Source organism: Stigmatopora argus, chromosome 8 (genome assembly GCF_051989625.1).
Source record: "Stigmatopora argus isolate UIUO_Sarg chromosome 8, RoL_Sarg_1.0, whole genome shotgun sequence".
Classification (NCBI taxonomy): Eukaryota; Metazoa; Chordata; class Actinopteri; order Syngnathiformes; family Syngnathidae; genus Stigmatopora; species Stigmatopora argus.
The window spans coordinates 12,568,641-12,591,101 of NC_135394.1; the positions used below are offsets into that span (position 1 = coordinate 12,568,641).

Below are 22,461 nucleotides of genomic sequence, written 5' to 3' on the forward strand. Positions count from 1 at the left end.
TGACTTATACTCACAAGGGTCGCGGGGGAGCTGGAACCTATCCCAGCCAACTATTTGTGGACACATCAAGCATAACACAATGTTTTGTCATTTAAAAAAATGTGGATTTTTAGCTCCCTTTTAAGCTGTTATCATCACTGCAAAAGCTTATGCTGTTATTTCTGTTTTTATTGAACCTTCGCTCGAACCATTTTCTGGGTTTTCTCTAAATGAGTTTGCATCCTTGACCTTAGTGTGAGAGTTGACTCTTATAAATAGAAGAGGTCATACTTATCCACCTCATTGCCATTAAACATCCATAATCTCCTCATATTGTGCCTCTCACACCGATGCACGCGGGTTACGACCTCGTAATTCCATCCCCCCGCACACATCCGTGTCGACATTTTGTTTAAAAGTTGCAATTACATTCTGGTATTCATCTGTTTGTAATTATACCCTCAGTGTCCAGCCTGATGTGCCCCCAAGTGTAAAAGCACTGATGAGCTAATAACATGCAGCCACTTTTCAAGTGAATCAATAATTTATGAAGATAATTTGCAAAAAAAATGATAAGGAAAGTTATAAATTGCACATTCAATTCTATTGCAGTTTAAGTGAACAAAAAATACTTTATATTCCATGTATGAGTTGTTCTTTAAGTTCCGTTAGAAATCTAAGATTATAATGTGACCTATTAGATTGCTCTTTGCTTTTTACAATTAAAAAAAATGAAGTATTGATGATCAAAATGGGGAAGAAAAGATGTCAAACATAATAGCGGCACACCGAAAAGCGAAATAATTGCCTTGAAAATTGTGGCCCTGTTCCACCGAGGCCCAATTAGAGCCCGATTATAAAATCGCAATAATGACTCATCATTTAACATGCTGTACCGCTGCTCACACTGGTGATTTTGCACGTGTCCACCATGCCATTAATCCGTCACGCCTTCCTATCTTCTCTTCCGTCAGACAAAAGGAAAAAGAACAAAGACCAAGTGGGTGAAACTTCATTTCAAGAGAGGCGGTGGTGGCAACAGAGGTGAGAGCACAAGAAAGACACACACATAAAAAATGGCATGGATAAGTACACTTTATCTCATGAGCACATTCTGATTTTATTGCCTCAGCCTTGCACCTAAACGAAAATAATCTTTCCCGATTGAGCCCTGTCGTTAAGAATAATTAGAAATGGATGCCTGTGTAGTTGAAATGTATCTTTCTTTAGTGAAATTAAGGTAAATGCTACTTATATGGCATCATCAGATTGGGTCATTTGGATCATTTCACAAGTATCTGCTCAATCAAGCAATTTGCAATGAATTGGATTGGATTGGATTGGATAACTTTATTCATCCCGTATTCGGGAAATTTCATTGTGACAGTAGCAAGAAAAGGCATAGTTATAAGTTACACAGTACAGTCGCAAAGCCAGCAGAACAACAAAGCAAAAGCAAAAGCACAAAGTACAAAGCAAATCAAAGTCAATGGGATTATTAAGAATCACCAAATCAAATCATTAAGACAGAAAAGCAGCAAAAACACAAAACGAGCAAGAGTGGACGGAGCTATCGCCACCGGCTGCAACCTGAATGGTGCCATCTTGGTTTCGGTGGCAAATACGGATAGACTCAAAAAGACGTTGTAAAGTTGGACAAAAACTGGAACCACACACAGGAAGTCTTCCACGAGATGGGGAACTTCTGCAAACTGTGACCGAGGTAGAGAATATGCAGTCACTGAATGCTTTTATTGTCATTATACAAGCACAATGAGATTTAAACCTTTCACCACATAGTGCACAAATAACAATAGATAAGCAGAGTGAAGCGGGCTTGTTCCGCCTGAAGTCCAGGATGAGTTCCATGGTTTTTGGAGATGTTCAGCGCCAAGTCGCACCACTCGTTGAGTCTATGAACGCAACAACAAACAAGCAGACACATAGAAAATCAATATATACCTAGTAGAGATAGATAATCAGTAAATAATCAATTAATAAGTAGTCCAATTGAGGTCAGCAGAGCGGAGCAGTGTTTGAATCCATTTGAAATTTTGATTGTTTTGTCAATTTTTGGGGGAGGCAACAATGAGTATGCATACCTTTTCAACTTATGTTTTCCCATATTTTATACGTGTTTTGATCATTTTAAATTGTGCACACTGTATAACAACTTTTGTACAGGATTTTTTTAAGTATGTGTTTTGTAAAACTGATCTCGTTTTACCCATTTTGGCTCTAATCCGGACCGTCTCGGTTACTGGTAGGGTTGCCTTTTCACTATCTAAATATAGCACGTCAGAAAGCCATCCATGTTGGAGAAAATTTTAGACTTTTACGTGGGCCCTATGTGAGTAAATATGTACCCTGTTGCATTTTCTCGCTTAATAAGGGAAATTGCAATCATCAATAAGGGGAGCAATTGGCCGAGGTTGACAGGTTTCAGTATGTAAAAAAAACTATAAAGAATGCTCTTCCAAAAGGAATACTGATGATGTGGGCGACACCTATGACAAAGACTTTTGCCGAAGCCAGTATAGCCCTTTTCACAGCTAAAATTAGATACATTTTGGCTATCTTGCACAAGCATTGAGAAGCAGATTTCTCACATCTGCTAATGGTACAAACAACACTAACAACAAAACAATGTGATTCCCCGAGTTGTTTCCAACGTTACCTCTGGCGTCCGCGCTCATCGCAACATGTTTTGAAAGAAGCATGAATGGTCATTACAGTCATTACCGCTGAGGCTCAGCACAGTGTAATAATCAAAGCGATTAAGCACATGGTTCTCTGCGGCTGGTAGATGGTGAAATGTTTTGTGTCGGAAAACATAAGCCCGTGTCCAGGCGCCATCTGGGTGGGTGGGGTATCATTGTCATTATGTTCCTCTGGAAGGAAACGTTCATGCTGAATTTTCTCAGCGAGCATTGAGGTCTGAATGAGCAGTCATATACTGGATGGAAAAAAAGGTCTTTTGCTACTATACTCTTTTCTTGTTCTTCTCAAAAGCTTTCAGATAGCTTGAGATGAAATGTGATGCTTTGATTTTGGCTAGAGTAGAGTAACTCTGTTTGTGGAGAACCACTATGGAATGGAAAGCAAGATGTCAACATAACCTTGTTCCCAAAATGGATGGATGAAAAAACTTGAACACTTCAATAACTGCAAGAAAAAACGAGTAACTATTCTGTGAGGGATGCTCTTAAAACCCTTTAATTACCTAAAGCACTTTTTGCAAAGACTATAACAGTCTCATGAAATAGCAAATATGCACTTGATGCCAAAATCATTTTGAAGTTAGTGGCATGATTCCTACGCTGTGTAGTAACAAAAAATCATATTTAGAGTCTGTGCTGCCATCCCTCGCCAGTTTGAATAATAACCCTCCTCAAAACAGCTGTTCGAATCGAGGTATTCGGTCGTTTGGTCGCCGGTCTTTTGGTCGCCCGGAAGGTTATTGATAATTACCATTTAAATCGTTGCTCAAATTCCCTAAATACAAACTGTGAATTATTATTTAGTCATACTTAATGCCCTATTAATTATTAGGCTAAAGAAAAGCTCCAAATTTCCCGTACTTTTATTGTGTTTTGTTGGAGAACTTGTTAAGACCCTGACTGATGTAGCTTCTTAAAGGGACAACGCATGTACATACAAAGTCTTATACACTCGCACGTCGGCTCAGTGAAACTGCTCATGGCCATTGTTGGCTTTTATTGATGCGTAGACCGTGTTGTTTTACCTTGTTTTGTCGCCGGTCTTTTGGTCGCCCGTTGTTTGGGTCCGGGCGACCAATAGACCGGCGACCAAAAGACAGCGACCAAAAGACTGGCGACCAAACGACCGCACACGGTTCGAATGTGTTTCGGCTTTTAAACTCCAAAAAGCTTTTATTTTCCAAGAAAAAATATTGATACAAAATATGTGGATTAAATCAGAAAGATAATATAGGTATATTTGGATGGGAAATGGTCTCCACAACAACAGAAAATTATGCAAACAAGGAAATGGAAAAGCAGCATGAGAAACCAATCCATCTTCTAACGCCTTAATGAAAGGATGGAAAAATGTTGCTATGTCTTTCACCTGTGAAAGAAGAATGTTTGTTAGATTTGGCGTCTATTTAATCGCAGAACATTATATTATGTGGGACAAGAAAAATGGATCCAAATATTTTCAGACTGACAAAGTGACCACATCACACCAAAAAAACAGTGTAAGCATTTCCAATTTTTGGACGACAAACTCATCCCTTGTTTTTGGCTGAATCATTTCTATCTTGGCTCTCAAGAGTTGAAGAGCTTTTGATGGCGAAAAGCAATTTTCAGCTTCATCAGCTAAAAGCAAATTGACAAAAGCTTAATTGGGCTAATTACCCCTAATGAATACGATGGCATAAAGTGCAGGCCTGTCTGCAAGTGCCTAAATGAAAAGGATAATAGCAGATATTGAAGGATACATGAACATTAGCTAGTGATTTAATGCGCAAAACATATTACTCCTGGCATGAGCGTCATTGGGTCTAAAATGGCAGCGCCATCCTACCGTGCCACAAGTGCTTATTTACATTAGAAAGACTCACTTGGCGACGAAGTGACATTTGTCGCCACGTTGTAATTGTCAGCGACAGCCTGGCAAAGCCGTTGCTTGAGGATAATTGTGTCAGAGAAGTAGCGCTATCTGCCTTGCCTACATGCTCGGCTGAATGCTGTAATTACTTTTCATCATATGCCTGTGCGCCAGTCAGACGTGGAGAACTTTCACTTCTCAACAGCATTGCCTTTCACTCACACTCAAATGTCAAAGAAAATTGGGTGTAGAGTCCAAGCTATGAAGTCAAGTGCAATATATATATATTTGCCACTGCTTTATCAAAACAAATACCAAATAACGTAAAGGGAAAGGATCTATTAAGGCACCCATCTTTGGAGCACCTTAAAACTCTACAGCCAATGTTTTAAAGATCTATAGTGGCGCCATAAAATCAGATTGACAGAAGGCATGAGCGAAGGCTGTTCATGTTTTTAGAGTGGATATTTGTATGCTGAACTCTTTGAGAAACATTTGAATAATTAATAGTTTTTGGTCTTAAAATTCCTGTGCCTCCAATGTGAATGTATTAGACTTTAAATTGGGAGGTAAACACTACCTAAACCAAGGGTGTCAGACTCTGGTTGGTTCGCGCCATTTTAGATATAACATTTAGATATTTTTCTTATAAAAGGATTGAAAGAACTGGATCAAAACCCCTGAATATTCTGTTTTTTTATAGATCTAAAAAAGTGTTTATTTGAGGGTTTTTTCTTAGTAAGGGAAAATCTTTTTTGATCATTATGTTCCATATTAAAGTGGAAAACAGAAAATATTTTTATATATTTTTAGATTTTACAAAATGATTTTTGAACTAAAAACACAAAGAAAAAAATGAATTGAAAAATTTCAATTATTGATTTAAAAGGGGGAAAATCAGGAAATTTAATATACATCTATAATCTTCATTTTAATTTGATTCTAAAACAGAAAGTCGGCATTCATGATTTACTTTCTCGGGCCGCACAAAATGATGCGGCGGGCCAGATTTGGCCCCTGGGCCGCCACTTTGACACCTGTGACCTAAACATTGTTTCTTGTGACGCAATTTAAATCTTAGTTTTTATTTTTTGGTCCAGAGATGAATAATTTCATTAATTAAGTGTGGACTTATTGTTGCCAGTAGCTTTGAAGTTAGTTAGTTAATGTTTTTGTCAGATTGATTTTGTGGTTTTCGTGTCCCGGGGCGGTTGTGACTTTTATGGAGTAAGGGCAAGTGGTCATAATTATTTTTTATTTTATTTTTCTTAATTAGCAAAGAGTATTTAACATATTTCAGGAGATGAAAAGATAAAATGCCCCATTGTAACATGGTACCATTCACTGAATTAAATATTCTGTTGCCCCGATGAAGAAACCTTTATTTTTAGTTCAATATGACCCATCAAAACATATCCATCAATATAGCTAGTAAACTATTGTATGTTGATCAATATACTAACAAGTGAGCTAACTACATAGATGCCAGTGCTCAGGGCGAGGTCCATCAATACTTGGTTGTCGCCAAAAATAGCCTAATCGATACAACTGCCTCTTTATGTCGATGTAGGAGCTCAGTGTGCAACTCTGTCAATACGTGATTGTCGTTAGCGTGCTGCAATGGCAAATGGACAAACAGCTTCTAAAAAATCGGCATTCCCACATAGACAGCCATAACTAACCCCTTCCCTGCTGTGCTGTGCAGCAAAGCATATGGCAAACTTTTTAAAAAGGATAGAACAAATTATTTTTCTGACCCCGTAGTGGGAATCGCTGCTGCATAATGCACGATCAGTTGAATTATGCATGTCGGAGAGCAGTGTAAATTGTTGCTTATGTTCTGCCTCCCTCCCGTCTTTTAAAATATGCTAGCCAGCGAGCTGAGCTCTCGCAAAGAGGAAGCATGGCGACGCTTAATGACTTGTCTGCGAAGCTGGAATTTTTAAGAAACGAGAGACGGCGAGTCCGCCTCGACGGGAGACCCCGCTGCCCGCAATTCATCTTCATTTTAATTGTGAAGATTTTATGTCGGTTGCTCGCTATCTCTTTCCCAGGTTAATAAACCAAAGGCCCCGAAGCCATTTTTCAAAAACTCATTAATGCATTAAAAACGTGTGAGAGTTACAGGTGTAAAGCCAGCGGGAAGAATAGCACACTGTATAGTTGAGATGAATTACCTGCTCTTTATCTCTTTGTTCAGGGTCTTGACATTTTGTGGCTGGTTTCACATTTCTCATATCAGTCTTAAACATACTCCTCATCTCATTTTCTGAACCGCTTTATTCTCACTAGGGTTGCGGGGGGTGCTGGAGCCTATCCCAGCTGACTTCGGACCAGAGGTGGGGGACACTGAATTGGTGGCCAGCCAATCGGAGGGCACAAGGAGGCGGACAACTATTCACGCTCACACTCATACCTAGGGGCAATTTAGAGTGTCCAATCAGCCTACCATGCATGTTTTTTGGAATGTGGAAGGAAATCGGAGTACACGGAGAAAAACCACTGCAGGCCCGGGAAGAACATGCAGATTCCACAAAGGTGGACCGACCTGGATTTGAACCAAGGTCCCCTCCCTGCGAGGCCGACGCGCTACCCTCTCATCCGCCGGGCCGCCCTCTTCTACATACTGTTAAATGCAATTGGTCAAGAAATTTGGTGCATTTATAATCATTAAATACCAAGGCTTTGACGGTGTCTTCCCTATTTTTTAATGAGCATTATTAGCATGTAGCAGAAAATACATATATATAAAAAAGCAACCTGTCAACCTCGGCCAATTGCTCCCCTCATTAATGATTGCAAATCCCCTTATTAAGTGATAATAAATTGTACAAATGCAACACGGCACATATTTACTCAGATAGAGCGTACTTAAAAGTTTTAAATTTTTCCCAAAGTGGATGGGGTGCCCAATTAGTCAGTGCGCCTTGTGTATGCACTAAATTCAAGATTTTGTGTATGTCACTGACAGCTTGACTGTCTGGGTACATTGCTTGCTAACGTGCTGTGTGGAAGGGGAATGCACATGTGCATATCTCGCTAAAAGCATGACAGTCTTAGCAGTCGACGATGATGTTTGCTACCAGTGACCGAGACGAGCCAGATTAGAGCCGAAATGGGTCAAACGAAATTGGTTTTGCAAAAAAAATTTACTTGAAAAAAATCCTGTACAAAAGTTGTTATACGGCGTACACAATTTTAAACGAGCAAAAACCAGGAAAAACATAAGTTATGTAAAAGGGGAAACTTCATTTTTCAAGGAAGCCTTGTGACATCAAATCCCAGCAAAGAAATACTAGCACAAGAGCAGAATCTATTTCACCTTATTTTCCATGACAGCAAAAGAAACTCATGTCGAAGACCTTTTGAGACAAATGTTTTGTACCTCATTGAAACGACGGCGAGACTGCTGGATGGACTACGCTGTTACATTCCTAACTACGTGGTTTGACAGCTCATTTATTAAAGACAGTTTGAAGCGAAAGGAAAACAAACTGCCTGGTGAAATTTGACACACTGCAAAAGACTCTTCTTAACAACCCTGCCATCTTGAAAAATGGGGAAAAAAACATCCCATGAGCTCATTTTTATCAGTAAAAACAGTTTTAAAAAAAGACAAGCATACTGTAAGATGTCTTGCCCTTATCCAAAATGGCCTCTGGCTGTGGTGGAAGAACATTGGAGGAATTGGAAAGCTCTTATCAGTGACAGGCATAGCATTAAACAGAATGACAAAATGGCTTTTAACAGGGCACCGGCTCACCTTCTTCCGACATGTCAACCGCGCTTGTTCGCCAGCCACAGCATTTATCAGAGCAGCCTCAGCATGGGTATTTATTTGTTGAGGACGGAAGAGATTCTCTCCAACTGCGAACCTCATTATCAGTCTAGGGCAGACCCCCAACCGTCTTATCGTCTTTGGCCAGAGTTGACGTCATTTTACGTTTCATTGTGTTGCTTGGCCGGCTCTATTTTTTCTTCATCAATCAGTGAGTTGTTGAAGGATTGCGACTTCAAAAACCAAGTTGCCAGTTATCATGCTGTGAGAGTGGCTGGCGACCAGTCCTTGGTGTCCACAGCCACCGTGGGAGGTAACCATGTACACTTTGATGCTCTACTGAAGAAGAGATTTGACATTTGCACTTTACTTGAGTATTCATTTAGTCACCGGATCATGACAGTGAGCAAAAGCACAATGATAAAAAACTGGATGGATCCCTGCATGATATTGAACACGGCGCCGTGTTATTCTACATGGTAAGATGATACATTGAAACCAGAGTTTGTGTTGCCACCTCGACTTTCAGGTTTTTTTGACAGTGAGTCGAGGCATTAAATGTGATATAGCTGTCAGAATGCCAAAAATGACACCTAAATCCTATGGTTGACATCTCATTTTGGCAAATTAGTGTCTTATATGCAGTCAGTTTTACGCACAAAATCCAACTAAACTCCATTGAGGCTTATTCAATGCGATCCACAATGTTTTGACTAAAAAATATATAATATTTTTATATTATAAATTACATACATGTATAATTTATATATATATTTTTTTTTACTCAAAACATTGTGGAATTTTTTTATATATATAATTTTTTTCTACAATGTTTTGAGTAATATATATATATATATATATATATATATATATATATATATATATATATATATATATATATATATATATATATATATATTTTTTTTTTTTTTAATTTACTCAAAACATTGTGGAACGCGTTGAATAAGCCTCAATGGAGTTTAGTTGGATTTTAGGAAAGAAAATAGAATTTAAGCACTGAAGGAATTTGACCCAAACACCCAAATGTGAGCCATTACACCAAAACCAGACACATGCATAGAAAATAGAAAAATTAGATTTTTGGCTTTCCTTATGGTGGTTTTGAAAGTGTCCTAAAAATGTAAACCTATTGGAAATCCAATTTCAACTTGCGTAATGATTGCATTTTTTCCTCTTTTGTATTCTAGGAAATGCCAGATCACAAAATCTGAGAAAAGCACCATGGCAAATGAGAAATATTTGCCTTATAAAAGTGGTTATTAACCCTGCTATATTCAAATCAGCAGATCTCTGGCCCTCATTTTGAAGTTTTACGTAAAATACATGCTGTTAAACTCTATCAACTTGGTAGAAAACAACTGTTGGGGTATTTTCCAGCTCTTTTCTGAATTCTTAGGTCTTCTTACAGAAGCTCAAACTAAACTAGGGTTCAAACCTTGAAGTAAAATATTCTGAGGTGAAAAAAATGCCTTGCCATATTGCATTTTGATATTTGAGAAGCATCTGCTGATTGGTGTAAAGGTTCACAAATGAGAAAGCAAATAATTAGTTTCCTCTCAATGTCCTTTGATTGGCTGGCTAACATTCCGAGGTATACTCTGCTCCTCCAAAAGGTCACTCGTAATAAGTTTCGGATTACTTGCAATCCTATTGCTACAGAAAATTTGTCTAGAACTATTTGATTGGCTTGTCCATGTCCGCCTCCTGCAGATGTTGAGAAAAAAAATATGTCTGGCCTTCATTGTCCCTGTCTTTTGGAGCATCTTATCATAAGCACAAGCAGTTCTTTACGGCTGTTTTAAAGTTCAAACGATGCCGTATTCGTGCAGAGACCGGAGCAGCACCGTGTCCTTCACGTCACTGAACACCTTGCGGATGTTTTCCGTGTCTGTGGCGCACGTGGGGTGCGTGTACAAGGCCTTTCCCTCCACCTTGTTGTCCTGGCTATTGGTCTGTTGCTGGTACAGCTTTTCGATATATTTTCTGGCATCCACCGGGTCTTGTCTTCTTCCTAGATGGATGAGAATAAAGAGATGCAGCATTTTATATAGCATCCATCCATCATGAACTGATATGGAATCAACACAATTCCCATTTACTCATAGAAATTATGGAATTTGTAACATTGTTCTTTTTCGGTTTTGGCCGGATAAGGGGAAGATGTGCCTATATTTTATTCATGCTGGATTCAATTGGTGGAACCCTGGGAGTTGGTAGTGCGCCCTAAATTGGGGGGAAAGGGCTGCTGGCATGCAAATGGGGAAGCTGTACCACAAGATGGTACTCCTCTATGTGAAGGATGCAAATTAGACATGATTGGGCAGTCTGGCATGAGAGAGTCCAAAAATAATTGGCGAAATTGGAAATTGTGGGACAGTCTATTTCATACAAAACAACTTCATCCTCATCTGGAAGGGAGTGTGTTTTTTCAGACAGTCATTCCTCTCCCTTTTGAAAGGCAACAAAAGGTCAACAGCACCCTCCCCCCCCCCCCCCCCCCCCCCCCCCCCATTTGTCTTATAGATTACACTGTCCGGAGAGCTTTACATAGAGATTTGGAAGCCATCTCAGTGTTTATTTGCCCAATTTAATGTGATCTTTATAATTTTCTTGGCCAGGTTGAATCTAGAATGCATTTTGTTACACTTCAAATAATTAAAAAAAAATTAAATGTTCTTGTCAAGGGAAAAAAACAGATTTCAATTAGAGCAAGGGTGTTGGTTCGCGGGCTGCATTAACATCAACTTCATTTCATGTGGGCCGGACCATTTTAGATCTAATATTTAGATTTTTTAAAATTGGATTAAAAGCCCTAAATAGTACGTTTTTATAGATCTAAAACAATGTTTATTTGAGCTTTTTTTTCTTAGTAATGGAAAATTTCTTTTAATCTTGTTTTTCATTTCAAATGGAAACAAAGTATTTTTTAAATTATGTTCAATATTAAAGTGGAAAACGGAAAATATTAGTATTATGTTTAGATTTTACAAAATGTGGTTTGAACTAAAAACACAAAAGAAAAAAATTGCATTAAAAAATTGCAATGATTGATTTTAAAAAGGGGAAAATCAGGAAATGTAATGTTGATCTATCATCATTTGAATTTGATCCTAAAACAGAAAGTCGGCACTCATGATTTACTTTCTCGGGCCGCACAAAATGATGTGGCGGGCCAGATTTGGCCCCCGGGGCGGCACTTTGACACCTGTGAATTAGAGTAAACCTTTATATTTCAATTATTTTCCCACATACTTCTTAATTTAATTTGCTACCCCCATGAGCTGACAAGCTTCCATTCTAAATGGAAACCCCTTCACCTTTATGGGTTAATTACACTTTAGATTTAAACAGTCCAATTAAATGTGCTGTTCACATTTTGGTATGATATGAGCACAAAATGACACCCAAAGTGCAACAGTTACAGGATATGACATTTAAGAAATAGATATATGTATAAAAAAATGAATAAATGTTTGGCATGGTTTCTTGGTTAAAATATCGAAAACTAAATACATTATCATCTGCTATGTAACCGAGATTTGCTTTACAAGAATAAAAATCAATTGTTCATTGTTGGTACACACTGCCACATCCTTAACCTGCACACAAAATAAATTCTGGGTTTTTTGGGGGGGGAAGGTGCTCAATCTAACGGTGGTTGTCATGGGTTACGAGAGGACAAGGGGGGGTGTAAGAAGGATGGAAAGTGTCAAGGAAGTACTCTGCCTTTTCACATGGCGGCTGAGACGTATTTATGTGAGTACATGTGTATTGTATACAAATGACCTGCTGTAAGTGTAATAACAATTTAAAGGAGGAGAGTTGTGAGAAGGATGAAAGAGACTGAAAATTGTGTCGCACTCTAGTGAGGAATAGAAGAAATCTCAAAGTGGGGGGAAAGTCATTTTGCAGATGACTGAAGGCATGACTAACACAATGAGGCAAAAGGATTGGACATGATGACAACCTGTAATGTGATGCCATTCATTAAACCAGATTCATCAGAAAAGACGAGAATGGGGGTTTTCAATGAAATTGGAAAATAAGTGATGTTCAAGAGAAAAGCCTTAAAGTTCACATTCTGAAGAAGAAATTCATTAAAAGCAAACTTTCCTTCATTACTATCTGAGTTTGAAAATAGTTACCAGGGCTGGTGAATATAATATGTGTAAAAGCTGAATAATATCCAAGTGCTGATTGTTTGAATTGTATTTTTGTAATGGTAGTTGTGGACATTGGTTTAAATTTGTTCAATAGATTTGTCATCCTATGCAAACTTACCCATAAAACCGGGAAAGTACTTCTTCAGGTCAGAGGTTTGTATTTTGTCGGCCAGGATATCGGTTTTGTTGAGGAAAAGTATGATGGATGTGCTGTGGAACCACGGCGAATGGATGGTGGTGTAGAACAAAGCCAGGCTCTCTTCCATGCGGTTCTAAAACACATACATACACAGCAATATTGGCAGTTCAAAATAAAATTGGGAAGGGCTGCTGTGGTAATTAATAATCATAAAGTTATGTGCACGCTTATTTTTTTAGGATGTTCACAGGTGAGTTTGAAAGAGTCCTGAAATCCATCCTTGCTTTCATGCCATCTTGTTGAAACATGAAACACTTCTTTAAAGAATCTCCAAATAGTGACAAAGAATAGGAATACAATACAGTACATGCTAAATAAATGCCTGCATTTCACACGGAAATGCATTAAAATGCATGGTTAAAAAAGGGGGGGGGGGGGATAAGTCTGAGGATGGGGACATGCTCCAGTGTTAGACTGACATCTTCTGGAAAATAAACAAACTGACACTTTGAGGTTCAACAATGTGTGTAAAAAGAAATAAGGGGGCACCTGCAACAAAGCATATGTCATCACACATGTTAAACATTATAGTGTGATTTCTTTTTTTCTTGGGTTGTTATCCTTCTATTTATATTGTTTAGGCTCAAGTAGTACAGTTCTGAGATTGAGAGTTCAATCCCAGGTTTGGAACTTCTGCAGTTCAGTTTCTATGTTTTTCCAGAGCTTGTGTTGGTTTTATTCGGGTACTCTCGTTTTCTAACACATGCCAAAAACATGCAGCTGGACACTCTAAATTGCTACTATGGTCCGTCTCCTCGTGCCCTACGTTTGACTGGGTGTTCCCCGATAGGTGGCTGGGATATGCTCCAGCACCCCCTGCGAACCGGAACTGAGTAAATAGTACTGAGTACTAACTGGTATTGGATAAAAGCCAAAGAATACCAAAGCCTACTCACAATCGTGTCCCTCTCCTCCAGAACCTGGTCATACTCGCTGAGGGAGGCCAGAAAGATGAGGGACGTGACGTTCTCAAAGCAGTGGATCCATTTCCGACGCTCTGACCTCTGCCCGCCGACGTCTACGATCCTGTACAACAACCGCCAAGCACGAGGTGGGTAAAAAAAAAAGGGTCAACACTTACTCGGTGAGACTATTTTTGCTTTTTTCACTTATCATGTGAACATCATTTACATGGGACTTACTATCAGGAGTGCTAGTAAAACAAAACAAAATTAAATACCAATATATTCTAGTTGGAAAATAAAAATATCTTGGCAAAAGGGGGAAAATAGTGAAAAATGTGTCATTTTATTTTAAGACCATTCTAGATGAAATTATTTTTAGACATATTTCAATTTGAATTTGATTTATTTAATAAAGGGACAGTACATAATAATAAACATACATATACGTGTTAATGAAGATATATATATATATATGTGTGTGTATATATATGTATATGTATGTATATGTATGTATATATATGTATATATATATATATGTATATGTATATGTATATATATGTATATGTATATATGTAGATATATGTAAGATTATAGCCGAAGGCTAATCGCTTGTCTTTCTGTGTATGATTATTTATCTCTTTATATACAATGCAATAGTAGAATATCAACAGTATATAATGATTTTTTTGTCATTCAAAAATTGTCATCAAAAATACTAATTTTTTATGGCATTTCTATTCATTTTAGTGAAAAACGCTGATTTCAGAGCTATAAATGTTTGGAGTTTTGAACATTCCCACAAGAGCAAATTCATCTTAAAGCACCACTGAATCAGGTTTATTTTCAATTAGGCAATTATTATTGTGCCCCACCTGAGTGTGATTTTATTGATGGTGAAGGCATAGTCGTGGATGCCCGAGGTGGGAAATCGGACCCTCAGTACGTCTTGTTCTGTGGGGATGTAGTCTGGCCCGGCGATGCGGTCTAGTTGGTTCATGTAGCTGGAAGAACATAGACGAAGAAAAAGAAAAAAAACTATTAAAACTGTTATCTAGCTTCCCACCTGTGCACAACAAACATAAGTGAGAAAAGTTGTGCAATGAATTAGCCGTGATTAAAAAGATAAGAAAGTGGCTGAGACGTAGTGTACAAACAACGGCTTTATGGCCACATTGTGAGCAAACACGTACACACCTATTACTTTGCAAACAGAGAGGAACGTAGAAAGCAAACTGAAACACTGCGTTTGATCATCCGAAAAACCCCAAAGGCCCGTCATCTTTCCGTAAAGTCAGTCATTTTTATTTCGTCTATTTGGACACTGAATCAAAGCAATGAAATGAGTCTGGAAGGAACTGCTATACAGCCCCTGACTTGTTTATCTTCTTTTTTTATGAAGTGATGTGTCCCCAAAACGTGTCTGAAAACATTATTCTCTGGAATTTCTATTAAATTAAAAAATAAATGGCATTTTAGGAGATTAGGCGTGGCTTGTTAAGAGGCCCTATGGAAATAACCACTAATAATTGGTTTAAATGGGTATTCAATTCATTTAAGGTCGTGTCTTTTTTCAGAAAAATGAATCAAACAAGACCACTGCAAAATTTCGTACAAAAAAATTCCAACAAGGGCTGGCTCTAGAGGTGACTGTGTAATTCCCATCAAAAAGAGTGTATTCAGCCATTGCACTTTTTCTGTCCATCCCTCACATACCTGGTACTAAATTCTAATTAACATACAGGAACTCCTGTCTCTGAACCTCTTTGCCAGTCATCTTAAACCCTGACTGTTAGACGAACAAAATTGTGATAACAACTCAGTGGCAGTCCGTGCATTTTCTCGTAGCGCCTTCAACGAATCAATCCAACCCTCAAAAACTATTTTATGGCTATAAAACCTCTACTGCAGCTACAGCTGCGACACATAAAATATCATCAATAATAACCTCATACAATCGAAATATTATTCAGGAATATAGCCATATTTTACTCACCAATAATCCTTTTTAACTGTACACAATATCCATCCTCCTTTCTTTCCTCCTCCTTTTCTATCGCCATCGAAGCTAATGCTGAAAGTCGAGCCTGTCCTGTCGTATTTCTGGCATACGGTGTGTGTGTGTGTGTGTGTGTGTGTCATCGATGTTGAATACAAAACATTGGACTCACTACTCTGTGGAGTCTAGTAGCTGATACTCGCAGCGTCGAGTATAGCAGACTTGGATGCCCGAGTCAGCCCAGAGGCGGCGAATGGCGTCGACATAGTCTCGATCCATCCTGGTCACCTGCACCGTATTGACAGTGTGGACCTTCCTGGCAAAGAACTAGAAATGGGAAAGCTTTTATTATCGTTTCATTCATTTATTTTGCATACGGCTTATCCTCACAATGGTTGGGAGGGTGCTGGAGCCTATCATAGCAAACTGTGAGCAGTAGGCAAGGGGACCCGAAGGCAGTGTCTGCGTATCCGGGAGAACGTACCTCGTTATCGGGGTTGGAGTAGGGAATTTTCAGAATGGTCATGGCTCCTGTCATGGCCTTGATAGCCGTGAAAATGTTCTGGAAGATGCATTGAGCAAATTCTTTTCTGTCCTGCGCTGAGAAGCCGCGGCCATGGATGATCCTCATTTGACGGATGAATGTGGTTTTTCCACTCTCGCCAGTTCCTGAACAATCATTGATACTCATCTTAACTAATGTATACTAATTTTTGCAGAACTCGTGTGCTAAAACTGCCAGACTTGAGCTTCAATTAACACTTATATATGTAACAAAACTGAACAATAAAATAAACAATATGGATTTGTACAATGAAGAGATACGTGGGTCCCACAAAACAAACAAAAAAGAAAAACAACTACAAATAGTATATATAATAAATTCCTGTAAGACTGTAACTATGTAACCCCCCAAAATATGACTTTTGAATTTTATACTATGATTTCTTTAAATACCAAATAAAATGGGACCCTATAATCATATTATTACTATAAACAAGATTTTCTCATGAAAAAAACGTTTTAATGAGAAAAAAAAACAATTTCTCACAATTAAGTGTCGCTAATGAAAAATATTTATTCTTAAGAAAGCATCACTCCATTCTAGAATTTTAGTGCAATACCCATTATTTTGAGACTTTATGACTAAAAATAAATACTATATTAGAACGACTATTTATTCCTATTATCCACAACAACATTTTAGCTTGGTCAAAATAAGAAAAAATCATTTTCATCATTTTTGTGACGCTACAACATATTTCTTTTGGTCAGTTTCCTCTTTGGATTTTCTGGATAACACTCAACAGAAACCTTGACTAAATCCAGCAAACCATTCCTTTAAATATTGGAATGTGATGTCGTGATACTAAATGGGTGTGCCATGCTTCCACAACGCCTTGTCATGTGAAACGGCGATAAGTGTAAACCACATACCATCTTGCATGACATCACTTCAATTATTCTTCAGAAATTACAAACATAATAAAGTTGCACATCCACTTGATTCCCCCCAGTACAAAAATATTGCAATTGTACAAGTTGTAAAATTCAGAGTGGCATCATGCTAAGATGAGAGTGGAATTCAAAACATTTTTTTGTTTGGATTTCCACTCCCAGCTTCCAGATAATTAACAAAAACTAAATTTTTAGAATAGACACATTACATATACCATGATGCTAAATGATCCAAAATATATTCAATTTCAAAAACTACTTCATTGGACATTCAGGCTCAAAAATACCAAAGTCTAAAGAGTTGGATTAGGAATAGTTAGTACACCCTTGAGCAATCCTAATTACGTAGATGAACGAGTTTGAGTACGGAGGCCTTGAAGGATTAAAATAATAATAATAAGTACTGTATTATTGTAATACACCCACATCTCATGCCCATTGAAGCTTACTAACATTGGCTGTACTATTAATATAAATTTTACAGGTAGCATGGTGACAGTTCTACTTTGTGCCGGATTATTCTAGTAATAAAAAGTAATTACTCATCTGTGTGGATTATAAATTTTTTTACTGATTTAATCAACTTCACAGAGGATTCTGTATTGGTATTATTAAGCCGTCCGGCAAAATACACAGGACATGAGTAAAATAGAGAACACAATATACTGAATACGACCTAAATGGGGAAAAAAAGGAACAAATTTATGGTCTGACAAAGATACCGCTGTTAACACAATAGTAAATGATCGCTGCCAGCCTCTCCCAGTTTAAATGGCACTGAAACATGATCATTCTTTGCCAGACTTCTCACTTTAGATGAATTAAATGTCTTTTCTCCGTCATGGCAGCCATTTACAGCAGAATCTGCAGCCCCATCTTGTCACTCGAAAGTAATCTATCGAGGTAGAAAGAACGCCTAAAGGTTTTCGTTACTAATCTATCTGGTGGCTTCCTTCTTTAAAAAAAATACAACGATCATAATCTGGGCCATTCTTGACATACTTTGCACGTGCGTATACGCTTTGCATACTTCTCTCTCCTGTTGGGCCACCAAACAGGCCAGGCTACACAAAATGCCACAGAGGCACCAAACTTGTTTTGATCATAGGCCTCATGGTATCTTAATCCCACAGGCAGACTGGGGAAACCAAAAAAGAAAGTTCACATTGGGTACAATGTGGGAACATAATGGAAAAAATCTGTAAACCGGAAAAGGTTTAATGACATTTAAAATGAGGCAATGTGCTAAAAAGCTAGTATAATCATTTCCCTACACCTGATGGGTAATACTCTTACCTCAGGCATGATTTCAAACAGAAGCAACAGTGGATTAAGAGATAATTTGTCAAAAATGCCTTATAATATTACAATACTTTAGGGCAAGGGTGGGAAGATTTTTGACCGAGAGAGCCATAAACAACGCATGTTTTCAAATTTTATTCTTTGAGAGCCATACTCAGAATTTAAAAGAAAACGTACGTGATAACGTGCGCATTTTTTGGGTCATTTCACCACTTTTAAAGTCCAAAAAGTCTCTGAATTCTTTTGACAATGTTGTTACGCTTTTGCTAATCAATGAGTATGCCTGAAGAAGAGTCTATTGAAGAAAAAAAATGATTACAGCGGCGCTACAGTTTCCATATTTAACCTCACAGGTTAGCAGAGAGCATAAGAGCCACATGTGGCTCCTGAGCCACAGGTTCCATACCCCTGCAAACCTTATGCGTGAAAATAGCCTTCTTCAGTTTGCATGTTGGGTCAATTTGGGAGTGAAAAGATTTAGAGAAACGTGCCCAGTTCGCAAATTAAAATTAATTAGTGAATGCCGCGCACAAAAAATACAAAAGATGTCTGACTTTTCTGTCAAGCAAATGTAACACAAATAGTTTGTCTTATTTCTTTAGGAAATGAATGATCCAAACAAGTGCAAAACACATCTGCTGAGATGTTGGATTTTTGCACACACAAAAAAAAACTTAATACTCTAAATTGCCATTAAGTGCGAGTGTGAATGGTCTCCTCATTCCTTACGATTGGCTTGTCACCAATTCAGGGTGTTGGGATAGGATCCAGCACCCCCAAAACCAATGTTCCCCCTAAGCTGCGCGCGTGCGCAATTGCGCACTACTCTCGTCTTCTCTGCGCACAGCAAATCATATGGAGCGCACAAAATAAAATCCCAATTTTTGTAATTTTTTTATTTTTTTTATTTAGCTGTGAGGCCGACGCGCAAACCACTCATTCACCGGGCCGCCCATTCATAGATATTAAATCATTACATTTTATTATTACTAAATCAGATGTGTAGTAGACATACACCTGCTTATGGCCGGTGTGATACTGGTGTGTGCCCATAGCGAGCAATGATGATGTTGCTCACACCGGTACTCGGTGTGCTCAGGGAGGTTGTCTTTCTGCCCAGACAAACAAAAAAATAGAGGGAACATTGCCCACGACCCAAAATATAGGGTTGACTTGACTCACCTAAAAGAAGAATTTTGACCTGTCGCCTTTCCATCCGCTTCTGCTTGTTAAGTTGGCGCTGGATCTCCTTGTCCACTGCAAGGGAACTCAGCTCCTCCTCGGAGAGGCAGCATGTGCAGGTGCGCCGGAAACCTTCCCAGCAGCCCACCATGGCCCCAACACCTGACGTCAAACAACCCATATTGGAGCATTAGTCGCACAAATCTATTGTCATGTTTAGGTCTTGGAGTTTGTGATTTATACGTATACAGTTATAAGTCATGGCAATTAATAAAGGAGATGGTGGGACAATGGAGAGTGGTAAGCATAGCTGCCTCACAGTTCTGAGCTCGAGGGTTCAATCCTTGGTGAGTTTGCATTGTTTCCCCACTCTGCATGGGTTTTCTCTGGATACTCTGTTTTCTACCCTATATCCCAAAAGCATGGGTGAACACGCTAAATCACATGTGTCCAAGTGGCGGCCCGGGGGCCAAATCTGGCCCGCCGCATCATTTTGTGTGGCCCGAGAAAGTAAATCATGAGTGCCGACTTTCTGTTTTAGGATCAAATTAAAATGCTAGATATAGATGTACATTATATTTTCTTATTTTCCCCCTTTTAAATCAATAACTGCAATTTTTTAATCAATTTTTCTGTGTTTTTAGTTCAAAACATTTGTAAAATCTAAAAATCTATACAAATATTTTCGGTTTTCCACTTTAATATGGAAAGTAAATTTTTAAAAAATGGTTTCCTTTTGAAATGAAAACCAATTATTAAATAAATAATTTTCTCTAAATAGGAAAAAAAAGCTAAAATAAACACTTTTTTAGATCTATAAAAAATGGAATATTCAGGACTTTTGATCCAGTTCTTTTAATCCATTTATTTAAAAAAAGATCTAAATATTCTATCTGAAATGGTCCACATGAAATCGAGTTGAATGCTATTTTTTTTAAATCTATAGGGCTAAGAATAAAAACAGAAGCAGCAAAGAGACAGATTCCCAACAATGGCAAAGTTTACAGCAAAGATAATTTCTATTCGTGACTTGTGGACTAATTACTCTTTGATGCCATTAATGATTTTTAGATTCTGCCCGACTGGAAACCACAAGCGTCTGTGACATACAATAACTAGTAATTTCTTTTTCTTTTTAACTGTTTACACTATCAACAAAGATATGTGGGTGCCCAAAGATTGAGCCATCAGCAGCCAAGTTAAAGTGATAATTTAAAAAAAGCACAATTGGCAGTACGCGCAGACATAAATCTTTAAAAAAAAGTAATATCTCTGATGGTTTACTGGTTGTAGACTCGCCAAGGATTGGTGCAGTTGCCAATCAGTAAATGTGAGTGGGAATGGTCATCTGCCTCTTTGCATGGCCTAAAACTGACTGGAAACCAGTTCAGCGTTTTCACTCGGCTAGGATACAAACTCACTTGTCACTCTAAATAGGATACGCTGTTTTAATAAAAATGATGCCGGGAAATTTTATTAACTTTAACTATTAGGAGTTGAATCAACAAGTCCAACATAGTACACAGTGTGACTACTTCAAATGTTTATTTTTACTTTAATTCAGCCTGCATTTTCATCAATGTTCTGATGCAATAAGTTTGAATCTGTTCTTTTCTCAGAGTCACACACACACACACAAGCATTTCTATTTAAGTACATAGTGTGATTTTTGTGTGTGTGCCTTTTGTATGTATAACACTATAGTAATTGTTTTTTAGACTCAATGGAGTCATTTTGTGTTTTGAATTGAGAGTTTGAGCGTCACCAAGATGAATACAATGAAAATATTCAGTACCTTTTTTAAAGTAGTCCTCGTCTGTCACAATCCCAGCATCCCCTTCATGTGGTCCATGTCCCGGCAGATGCCCTGTCCAGTGCAGGTGCAGCCCAACGATGTCATTCAAATTCCGCCTTTATTTTGACACTAACCAACCTGCTTCTCGGGAAAGTCTACCTCGCCTACACTGGAATGTTCTGTGTCCACGTTCTCTACCACAAGTGGAATGCGCTCTAGGCGACGGCACGACGACAACTCAGTAAAGGAACCACACGGAAGCCGGAAAAGATACTGTTGAGAAGGAAGGATTTCAAAATAACTTTGTTGGAGGCAGGGTACAAAGGTGGCAAACACACTCAGGCGCACTTGTCTGAATAGAACATTTAGGAAAAAGTGGTAAAATGCTACAAACTGCAGATTGAAATGTACTCCAATACTGATGAACACAGTTTTTTTGTGCATTATGTTTCCAATAACTTCCATAATAAAGACTACAAAGTACTATCAAGGCAAATTTCACAGATTCTATTCAGTACCTTTTACTACTAAATAACTAAGTTCTTTGTGAGTCTATTGAGAAGATCACATAACTTTTTGGATGGTTCAACCAACGATATTTCTTATGTATGATATCATATAGATGAAGCAAAAGTGCACTGGAGCACACTAAATACAATTGTGTGTCTGTATATCTTTCCATATTTAAATTTAAATTTAACTGACAGTTAATATTATACTATTATTACTACTAGAGTACCACTACTCCAACTAAGTTTCAAATCCTGCTAATAAATGACATGGAAAATGAACACAAACAGCAAACGTCCTGTTTCAATGCCAATTTTTCATGCACAACTAACATAAATGCTTGAATGTTTTTACCAATATAACTAATCAAAAGGCGCTTTTGTGCAAAAGCACCCAAAAAGAATTGTTTTTTTAACCTTCTCTGATCTCCTGCTGTCGGGCGACTATCATTTTAACAGGAATATCAATTAATATTCATTCATTTTCCTTAGCGCTTATCCTCACAAGGGTCGTGGCTCTCTATTAACATTGCTGTTTTATTTCCTCTTCCATTGTAGACTGCCCGGAGGAAGGTCTCAAGTTCTCGCTCACTAGTTCCTGT

General features: G+C 38.1%; 1 protein-coding gene and 1 long non-coding RNA gene across 4 annotated transcripts in view; one reads left to right on the top strand and one right to left on the bottom strand.

Annotated features, from left to right (window-relative positions):
- LOC144078522 (uncharacterized) overlaps window positions 1-21,767 on the top strand; it is a 34,539-nt gene extending 12,772 nt beyond the window's left edge. Inside the window, exons 2-4 of one of the 2 annotated variants that reach the window (XR_013301240.1) lie at window positions 954-1,023; window positions 13,630-13,763; window positions 21,387-21,767. This is a non-coding gene — a long non-coding RNA (uncharacterized LOC144078522). Of the gene's footprint in view, window positions 1-953; window positions 1,024-13,629; window positions 13,764-19,607; window positions 19,849-21,386 lie in introns of those variants that run through there. The other variant, XR_013301239.1, reaches the window with a different exon arrangement.
- On the bottom strand, window positions 9,258-21,606 carry LOC144078521 (guanine nucleotide-binding protein subunit alpha-14-like). Of its 2 annotated transcripts, XM_077606633.1 has the most exons (8): window positions 21,351-21,606; window positions 19,556-19,717; window positions 16,098-16,282; window positions 15,786-15,940; window positions 14,490-14,618; window positions 13,609-13,738; window positions 12,632-12,785; window positions 9,258-10,361 (listed from the first exon to the last, which is right to left on the bottom strand). In XM_077606633.1, the coding sequence occupies exons 2-8, from the start codon at window positions 19,704-19,706 to the stop codon at window positions 10,156-10,158; spliced, it is 1,110 nt and encodes a 369-aa protein (XP_077462759.1). In that variant the 5' UTR covers window positions 19,707-19,717; window positions 21,351-21,606; the 3' UTR covers window positions 9,258-10,155. The 2 variants fall into 2 exon arrangements, with proteins under 2 accessions (XP_077462759.1, XP_077462758.1); XM_077606632.1 differs by lacking the exon at window positions 21,351-21,606 and having other exon boundaries at window positions 19,556-19,753.
- Window positions 21,768-22,461: the final 694 nt, after the last annotated feature.